This window comes from Octodon degus, unplaced genomic scaffold (genome assembly GCF_000260255.1).
Source record: "Octodon degus isolate 3935 unplaced genomic scaffold, OctDeg1.0 scaffold00243, whole genome shotgun sequence".
Taxonomy (NCBI): domain Eukaryota; kingdom Metazoa; phylum Chordata; class Mammalia; order Rodentia; family Octodontidae; genus Octodon; species Octodon degus.
The window spans coordinates 2049195-2059864 of NW_004524819.1; the positions used below are offsets into that span (position 1 = coordinate 2049195).

At 39.7% G+C, this 10670-nt stretch overlaps 1 protein-coding gene and 1 pseudogene across 1 annotated transcript in view; both read left to right on the top strand.

Annotated features, from left to right (window-relative positions):
- Window positions 1–10670, top strand: part of Sytl5 (synaptotagmin like 5) — a 146712-nt gene that overhangs the window by 53061 nt on the left and 82981 nt on the right. Inside the window, exons 4-6 of the mRNA XM_004645901.2 lie at window positions 797–912; window positions 5216–5324; window positions 8901–9035. Of these exons, the coding sequence (XP_004645958.1) occupies window positions 797–912; window positions 5216–5324; window positions 8901–9035 (360 nt within the window). The remainder of the gene's footprint in view (window positions 1–796; window positions 913–5215; window positions 5325–8900; window positions 9036–10670) is intronic.
- On the top strand, window positions 1887–3696 carry LOC101568942 (annotated as a pseudogene).

Consider the following 10670-nt stretch of genomic DNA (forward strand, 5'->3'; position numbering starts at 1 on the left):
ATCTTTTCTCAAGTTTGATATTTAATTTCTTGCAAAATCTAGGCAGATCCTTCTTCCACCCCCATTTTAGATTCTTCTCTTTCTGTTAGCCTTACCATTGCCCTAGTTTCAGTCCTATTCCCTTTCTCCTGGACTACTGCATAGGCCAGTCAGTCTCTTTGACTCATTCTCTACTCCAACACAGTGTGTATCGTAAATGAAGATATTCCTAAAACAGACTCTGATTGTGTACCTTGTATCATTGGGAGACTTCAGTTGCTCCTGATTTCTTTCAGTGAAAACTATTTACCTACTAAGGCATGGATTAAGAAGTGAAACCCTAGGCCAAACTAATTGAAATATAGTGCTGGCTCTATTACTTAACTCTTGTGTGATGTGCAGCTTGTCATTTGATTGCTGTAAGTCAAAGTTTCTTCACCCATAAAGCTGGAATACTAATCTTCTCACAAAATGGTTAGGTAGATAAAAGTAGGTAAATTATGAAGAACAAAGTAGCAGCTACCAATGGCCAGGGAGATAGCTCAGTACAATAAGCACTTGCCTGGCAAGTGCAAGGTCCTGAGTTCAATCCTCAGTACTGCAAAAAAAATTAGCAGTTACCTAGCAGATAGTATATTGTATCTTTGATTAAATTTATACAGTATATATTAAATATGGTAATCACCAGAAATACTTCAGAGATTGAGATAAACTGTACAAATAACTGCCTATAATTTACTTAATTAGGAATTTTGAAAGTTAATATGTATGCAGGTAAAAATTGAATTTCAGTACTCTCTTCTTTTCCCTTGAGTAGGGAGCTAAGGATCATAACTGGCGAATGGTTTTATGAAGAAAAAGCAAAGCGTTTCAAGCAAGTCAATGTTCTAGGCACTGATGTTGTCCGACAGTCAATCTTAAGAAGAAGCCCAGGTAATTATTTGGTTTCAAAACTCTTCTAATCTTAATTTTGGTAGATCTCTTCATTCTCCACCATGTTTTTAGCAAATAAGTACAGTTGAATCTTCTGAATTGCTTTGATCGTTTCACAACTTAGTAACATAAAATCTGAATCCACAATTCATACAAGAAAGAAGAGGTTAATTGAAAATAAATTTCATAATGATTTTCCATGTATCTGACATACTGAGGTTTTTTTAAAAGCCACTTACCTTCACAGTTCTCTTTCGAATGCACTTCTAGTATTTTACTAAATGTTTAAAAAAGGGACATAATAAGATTGACTCATGGGATAGATATATAGTTACATTCTGTTAATGAATAGAATGATTTGTTCTAATGGTGTTTGTAAATAGGATATCAAGTCCACATCTTATACAGCAATTAACCACTAAGAAGAATGTATGCAGTGTGTTAGTTATTGAAATTGTCCTAGCAATTTGATTTGAAACTGTCTCCTTGCTATCTGTTTATCAATAAAATTATGGAAAAAAAGATTGACTCATATTATGAAAAAAATCTTGATTTTTTCAGTAAGTTTTTACAAATTTCTTTCTCTTCAAGTCTTTTTTTCTAATCTTTGATTCTCAAGCAAGCATAGATATTATGCACTGAAACCCATTCCCAAAGTAGAAGCGTTTAGAAATGCAAAAAATTATTTGTCACAATGGCTAGAATAAGTTAAAACACATAGTGAGCAGGAGCCAGAGATGCTAAATAACCTAAAATGCTTATAGTACAGCTGTGATCAAGGCACAATTATACTGGAACCAAATGCAAATAATACAGTGGAATGCTTCTCAGTACATTTACACTATAATTTATTTGACTAGGTATTGAATGAAATTTGTTTGAGGGCACATTTCTCATGCATAGTGTAACAAAAGTAGAACAAGCATCTTTAAGAGTATCCCAGGACTCAGCGGCAGCCAGGGTGGTTGTGCAGGATGACACAAAAGAAATATCTTCAAGCAAAATTGCCCCAGTTTTTTAAGGGAAGACAAGATTCAACTTTGGAAACCTCCATAAACAGATGAAAATAAAGAAGTTGGCTTGGCATTAAAGGACCTCGCTAATAGATATTCTAACAAGCTTGGGTGTTGTGAAAATGAAGTAGAAAAGATGATAGAAGAAATACGCTGCAAAGCAATTGAGCATGGAACAGGAAATGAGAATTACAAAACAACTGGAATTGCTACAATTGAGGTGTGTTTACCTTAAAGACGTAAGAAAGACAAGAAAAACTTGCTGGAGACCCGACTGCACATCAGTGGCTGAGACCTGTGGTCCAAAATAACAGACACCTTTGGATTGCAAGAAAATTACATCAAGATTGTCATAAATAAGAAGTTGCTTCAACTAGGGAAGAGCCTAGAAGAGCAAGGGGTGACCCACAATGTGAAGGCCATGGTGCTGGAGCTCAAGCAGCCTGAGGAGGATGTGAGGAAAACCTCCCGGGAAGAGGAGGAGAAACAAAATGAGGCCGAACTAAAAGAAAAGTGAATTCACAGAACAAAGAAAGGGCTAGAGATTCTGACAGAGAGCTGAGAGGGTAGTGGACCCTGAAACCACACCCTACCTGGACATAGCAAAACAGATGGGCAGGTCCATATGCATCCCCCCATCACAGAAGAAGGCCCTTATGTTAGCCATGGGATATCATGAGAAGGGCAGAGCTTTCCTGAAAAGAAGAGAATATGGAATCGCCTTGCCCTGCTCCTGGATGAGGCCGGTATTTCTGTGAGTGCGGTCAAAAGCTGCTGGACACCGTGAATAACTTTGCCATGCTCCAGCTAGACACTGTGTGGTGCTACTTCCAACTGGAGCAGCTGGAATGTCTTGATGACGCAGAGAAAAAGCTCAGCTTGGCCCAGAAATGCTTGAAAAATTATTACAGAAAAAAATCATCAGCAATTTGTTCACATAAAAGGCAACTGTGAGAAAGAGAAGGTGTTGTTTTTAAGACTTTACTTGCTTCAGAGGATCTGAAACTACCACAGTGGAAATGGAGAAGAGGCCCGTGAGTATCTGAATAAGGCACGGCTGCTCTTCACGGAGCTGCACATCAACCCCTCTTAAGTGCACAGTCTGGTGGCAATTGGGGTTCACACCCCAGAAAGCCCGGTTGGCCCTGCTCGCCTGTGATGGCAATGTGAACCACGGAGCCATTCACATCTCCAACCGCAGAGAGGAGCTGGCCCAGATTAGGCGAGAGGAGAAGAGGCGGTGGCACCTAGAGAACATCAACTCTCTGAAAGGCATGACAGGCGCTGCACCAGGCCGGCAGGGACCTGGACAGAGCCCTGAAGATCCTCATGGTAACCCTCACATGTGGTAGCTGAACGACTCTGCTCCGGATCCCAGAAGCCGCCACCGAGAGAGTCCTTCCCAGGAGGGTGTTATCAGCTGGTGTACATGGGCTTTGACTCAGCAGTGGCTGAGACCGCGCTGAAGGTGTTCAGAAGCAAAGTCCAGCTGGCAGCACAGACCCTGGCACACCACGGCGGCAGCCTTCCTCCCGACCTGCAGCTGCCAAAGGAAGACTCCTCATTCACACCATCCACATCCCCTTCGGACTCCGCAGAAACCTCTAGCGCCTCCACAGACGAGGACATGAACACAGAGCCTGTCAATGAAGTTCTGGAAAACATCCCCGAGTACGAGGAAGATTATCTTGACTCAACTCTGGAAGATGAGGAGATTATTATCGCAGAGTGCATGTCCTACGCAGAAAATATACAGTCGGCAACCAAATAAGCCATGAACAGACATAAGGGCACTTCTGGGTATAAATTCTGTCATGAAAAGCCAAAAAACAAAGAAAGCATTCCTAGATGTAGTAGATTTCTAACTGGTGGTCGACTTATTATGCTCAGCTGAATTAAACTAGTGCGGTGCTGGATATGGGAGACCCACCTGAGGATTGTTGCCAGCAGCATAAAGGCAGAACAGGAGAAGCTGCTGGAACGCTATTAGAGATGCTGTTTAGACAAGCTGTTGGAGTGTTGAAAGCTGCTAGTTCTCTTGGGCTGTTCTGCTGGAGGGCCTTGTCATGCTGGTTTTCCCGATGAACCATGGAGGAGCTCGGGTCCTCTTCTTGAGCATTGCTTCCTGGCTCCAGAGGGGAAGATGATGCACTGCTCAGCCTCATGGAGAAGCTTGGCACATTGGCTTTCCTGATGGGAACTCAGCTTTCCTCATCGCTGGAGGAGCTTGGGACCTCACTGTTGCTGAGGACAGCTGTAGTATTTTGGGGGGAACTCTAGTGCTTACCCTCAGCATTACTTCCTAGCTCCAATCCAGATCCCTCAGCCTGCTAGCAAAAATCCTTTATCCCACTTGCATAAACTTTCTAGCTTCCACCACTGACGTTTGGGCCTTTCCAGCACAGATCCATGAAGCTGGCCTGCGTGAGAGACTTTGTTCTGGTCTTCAGGCCTCCAGCTGGACTGGTGGGAGGCATTGTTGTGAGTTCTAGGTTTCCAGCTGGGCTCATGCAGGATATTAGGATCTAGGCCCTCAGCTAGATTCTTTAATATTTAGTGTGTGAATAGATTTTCTGCAGTTGTTGCATGTGACTCTCAGGTGATTCATTATAAAATACTATTATAAAATGTGTCCTGTACTATCTTGTTCCCATTGCAATAACTTCAAATCACAACACAAAGCTATCTAATCATTCACAGATAGACTAGTGCCTTTGCTTTTAAGTCTAGTAGGAAGGGGCATGATGCTTAAACCTGACTCCAGTGCCACTTCTTTGTGGCACTTGCAAGGCATCAGGTTTGGTGCTGCAAAAGGAGAAGTAAAATAAGAATTAAGCAGAAAGATATGATCTGTTCCTTCACTCAAAACTCAGTGCCTTTCAGTATGTGAATTGACTCTCCAGGTATATACATAGATGTTCGCCATCTCAGGAAGCCTGGCTTATATGCTCAGAAGTCAAGGTATCCTTTCTTTCACCTCACACCAGAAATTAGTCCCTAGGGATGTAGAGCTCTCATGAACCCAGGATCCCTCACACTAAAAATGTCTGTAGAGGGATACTGTGTTTATTCTTCCAGTGTACTGTTTCTTAGAATGTTTCCCACAGAGAACTCCTGATTTTACTTCTTAGTAAACTCTGGGACATTCAACAAATTAGAAATAACTGTGTACTTGAGAATCTATAATTATTTTGTGATATGCTAATTTATAAAACTAAATGCAGAATGGAAATTTGCTTTCATCTCTGACCATTGTATACATAAATTTGTCTTCTGATTGTTTTAATGAGGATCTGGAGAAGTACAAAGCCAAGACCAAACCCGCCAGGATGGAGAAAAATCAGACACTTCACCTTCTGTTGGGCAGAAGGCCAGCCATGATGGTCCCAAGAGAAAAGGGTAAGACTCAGACTCTCCAAGGGAATTTTTGATATTTATTCCAGACAACTGTAAAATAAAGACTCGTTAGTTTCTGAAGCCCAATGTCACTTCAGTGACCCAAAGGAAGTCAGAAACTCAGTGGAAGAAACATTTTATCATTCTAGAAAGTACAGTTTTAATTATGTTCAATGTTAGATAAATAAAGGTCCCTGCTGGCATGTGCATATAAGAGATTTCCGGGCTGGAGAGGAGATAGCTCAGTAGAATAAGTGCTTGCCTGGCAAGTGCAAGGACCTGAGTTCAATCCCCAGATCTGTAAAAGAGAGAGAGAGAGAGAGAGAGAGAGAGAGAGAGAGAGAGAGATCCTTTCATTTAACATATCTCCTCTTGCACTAAATGGTTCCCTTTATTTCTAGATAGAAGGATTCATGTCAAGTTCAGCATTGTCTAGGCTGCTTTTGTTGTACATTGTCAATGTCCCTCTCTAAACTGAATACCAGATTGGGGAGCTATCTCAGCAGTCTAAGTGCCTGTCTGGCAAGTGGAAGGACCTGAGTTCAATCCCTGGTACTGTGACAGAACCCTAGGTAAGCAATGCCAACCACCAAAACTGGGTACAGTGGCACACACTTGTAATCCCAGCACTGGGGAGGCAGAGACAAGACAATCACTATGAGTCTCAGCTGCATATTGAGACCCTGTACCAAATAAACAAATAAGTAAATAAATAAAAAAACAGAATACTGATATATGAAATCCCCAAATCAAGGATATATTATTTGTGCTTAAAATATGATATCCTATGGGAGATAGCTCAGTAGAATAAGCGCTTGCCTGACAAGGGCAAGGCCCTGAGTTCAATCCCCAGTACCGCAAAATAATAATAATGATAATAATAATAATAATAATAATAATAATAAATAAAATAAAAAAATTAAAATTATTTAAGGGAAATATCATATTTGGCCAGATCAACCTAAATCAGAAAGCAAATATATGTGTAAAGTATTAAAAGTAGTGATGGACAATACACAATGGGTCAAGATGCAAGAGGGTACCAAAGAACTAGGGACAAGTGGTCCCCATCAAAGAAGAAAAATTGCCCCCAAATGCAGACTTACAAGAACTAAAGGTAACCTGCTACTTCAAGGCAGCCATGCACTTTACCTTTCTTTCTGAGGCAGCTTCTTGGTCAGCTTTGTGATCAGTGCAGAACTCTAATATGTGCCCAATCACATGATCTTTTCCAGATACCTTTGCTTCATCCTTTCAGCAGAAGCCAACATGAAATGCTGATAGTGTCTAACCTTTATCTTGCTATAAAAATATCTCAGTTTTTTTGTAGTGTCCTGAACTATGGCAATGAAATTTAAGCATCATCTCACTCAGACACTCATGAATAAACACAGCCTTGTTAAATTGACAGAGATAAATAGGAAAGATGATCTAGTCTTCCAAATATCCCATCATAGGTATTTTATACCTCATCCCATTAAATCAAATTATTTCTCCTCGGGATTCCCACAGTGCTTTGTGCCTGTGCATTATTCCTCTCCTTGCAGTCTACCACCCTGCACATACTTAACTGTCAGCTCTTTGGTTTCTAGGCTAGTGGCTTCTTTGCCTTTGTGTTGTTACTAGCAGTGACTCTCTCTGCAAAAACAACCAATGGCTCAACTAAATAAGTAATTCATAGCTCACAAGTGCCATTAGGAACTATATTTTGCAGGCCCCAACACAGGCATCAGAGAGTATGTTCTTCAAGTAAGTGGGGCTTGGTGCCGGGAGACAGTAAGTAACTCACCGGCACAATAAATTATACAAATCCTGAATCATTCAAACTGTCATAGCATGAGCCTAATCCTGCAGGAACTCAAAGCTGGCATCACTTGTTCTCAGTCTTATGAATATATCTACTTGGGGGAAAACCGTGTACACCTACAAAGTTAGTAAGTGTAAAGAAATTGTGGGAAAATATCAAATGAAAATATAAGCTACCAAAAGCCTTTCTAAACAAGACAGGTGTCAATATATCACAAGAGATGACATAGTCAATAAATATCAAATGTATGGCTAGAAAATAAATGCTGGGGAGGGCACCAGAGCCATCAAGAGATAGCAAACTTTAAGTAGGACTAGATGTGGAGCTTTACAGATGGATGGAGTTGAAGCTATTGGAAGGGAAGAAAAAATAGTCCTGACAGCAGACACCTTAAGTAGATGTGCAGAGCTGGAGATCCCCATGGGGTGGTTCATGGAACAATAGAGACTGACATTATAGTAACTGCTACTCTCACCAAAAAATGTTATTTTCCAGTAGATTGAAGCCTCTGACACTTTGATAATGGCACAGTTTCAAGGTTCTTTGAAGCAGAGACAACTTAGCATATTCTATTAATATTCTGCTAGTCTCTTTGTAATCCATTTTGCCCTAGACAACTGTTGAATACAAAGTAAATGAACTAATCTCTCCTAACACCATTCCTCCCAAAATAGGGCTTTGGGTTTTTAAAGTAATTTTTATTAGTACATGCTTGTAGTACATAATTATTACATTCATTGTGGGGAATTGGTATATGAATATAACACATCTCAATTATTTTCCCCCTTTAGCTCCCCACCCCTTTTATGATAGGGTATCTGGAAACAGCTATGTTTTGGGTATACAGTATTCTGGATCCATAATTAAATCTCAGTTCCTGAAAATCTGTATTTTTAAGTTTCAAAGAATTTAGTGGAAGGGCTAGGGAGATAGCTCAGTAGAATAAGCACTTGGGTCTTGAGTTCAATGCCTGGTTCCATCAAAAAAAATATTAGTGGAATAGGAATGCAATCAAATTTCATCCAATCTGAGACACTCCATTATTTAGATTTCATTAGCATAGTGGAAATATCATGGAAGATGTAAAGGTGATTTCTACCATGTGAATTTATTCACTCATTCCATTAGAGTTGATAGGGTTCTAGAATATGCTAAGCTCATGGAATATGATAAGGAATGAAAGAAGGCAGTCACTGCTCTCATGGAGTGGCAGTCTAACAAGTTGTTACCTCAGTTTCTCCTGGAAGATTATCCCCTATTGACCAAGGTGAGTACAAGCTCCCTGTATTTAGCATCCTTGCAAATACGCCTAGCCCAGACAATATTGTCTTCACACATAGCAGTGGTAAGCTCTCAAAGAAGGTGATTTTCTGCATAGAAGGAATAAAGGTCAGACTTATCAAGTGTGATGGTCCTGGGATAATATCATAACCTCCTGCCTTACTCACTTGACATTTTGCTACAGAGGCATTGACAGCCTCTCAGAATCATTCAGCTCCAGTTCTCCTTTACTGAAGAGTTGCTTAATATATTAAAATTACTAGGAATTATATTCTGTCTGGGAGGTTTATTTATGTGTTTCTATGTGTATGTATATATGTGTATGTATAGTTCTAGGGACAAAGTCCAAGGCCCTGTGTAAGAGGATGCTCTATCACAGAGCTATACCCTAAATCAAAATTACATTGTTGAAATGATATTTTTTGAAATGATATTTTAAAATGCTTTGTTAGTTATCTTCCTTTTAAATTCACATATATATGTAATTTCAGATTTCTTCTTAGTAAATTCAGATCAGCTACCAGAGGAGAAATTATAACTCCAAAAGCTGAAAGTGGGCGGAGCTACAGCTTGGATTTAGACAGTCAAAATCTTCGGAGTTTAAAATCAACCGCTGGTCCAGAAAGGTAGGAGACTTAGAGATTGAACAATGGGACAGGTTGAGGATTGACTTGATGTAGTCCCTTCCAAACAGGGTTCTTAGGCACCTGTCAAGTCTTGCCACTTGGACAACTTTTGACACATAAAATAAGAGGTCAGGATAGTTTTTATTTCAAATTTTAGCTACATTTCTTTTGAAATTACAGCTGTTAGAATCATGAGTCATCTGTAGGGAGGAGATCATAGAAACCCAAGGCTGTAGTTCTAATGTAGATACACAGGTCAAATACATACTTTTCACTGATTTCTTGTTCTTTTTCTGCTTAAGGTTCTGAAAACAAAATTCTAAGAGTAATATCCATTTCTTGGAGCTTTTAAAAACTTTAAAGAATTTTGTCATTTGAATTGCCTTAGAGAAAATTTCATAAATTCCACTTCCTTCTAGTTCCATTACCCCTGCTTCTCTGTGACCAAGTGAGAGTCTTCTGTGCTTAAAAATGTCACTTGTCAGGAAAAGTAGAGAAAAATTGAAAGGATAGCCAAGGCCAGCCACTTCTAATCATGTTTGATTTTCTCTATCCTGTTAGAGCATGACTCAATGCTTATTTTCATGATTAATGTATTACCAAATATAAGAAAAAATATCTAACCTATTTCATTGATTTGTCCGAATGTTAACTCCCTTTAATTTGTCATGTCTTCAGTAACTTCACTAAGCCAGCCAGAAAAACTGACAGATATTTTCTTCTTTGGTAGGTTCTGCAAGGGAAATGCAAGGAATACTCTTAATTACTGAAGGCTTTTCCCTCATGGTGACCTCTGTTTCACCTTTGCTTATACTATTCCTACACAAAAGTGCTACTTGCTGTAAAACTATGGAAAAAATATAAGGAAGTAAAATAATCACCTATCATCCAGTATCAAAGGCTCATCATAACATTCACTATTTTCCAATTTTTTAATAATGCAGATAAATTCCCTTTATGGTAAAAAAAAAAAAAAAAAGATAGGGATGCCTAGAACTTACTGCAGAAGACCAACCCTTACATATAAGTGAGTCTGCCCTTATGGGAAGTAATTCTGTCTTCAACAAGATCCCTGCTATAGACACTATCAAAAAAAAAAAAAAAAAAAGAAAAAAAGTTCTTTCACGGCCTTTGGGCCCTGTTGGCTTTTGATTCCAAGCTGCCTGTCACAAGTCCCCACATGACTTCAGACCAAACTGCTTCCTCTCTGGCTCTCATCCTCCCTAGACACCTCACTTTTACCTATTTCTGGGTAGAAATTAAAAGCATTAGTTGTAAGCAATAGAGAGCAATTCTGGTCAGTTTAATCAGGAAAATAATTTATTTAAAGAGCACTAAAGGCCGGGGAGATAGATCAGTAGAATAAGTGTTGCCTGGCAAATGCAAGATCCTGAGTTCAATCCCTGACTACGCAAAATAAATAAATTAAAGAAATAAATAAATAAAATAAAAAATAAAGGGCACTGGGCTGCAGGTCCAAAATAAGGCTGAAAAACAAGATCCACCCAAAAACTGAGACTGGCAAAGGCCAGTCATGTCCCCATCATGGGAAAGCAGTGTGGACCGCGGCTGTAGTCCACGCTGTTGTAGATCCGCGGCAGTGCTGTGAGAATCCTTCACCCTGGATCATTGCCA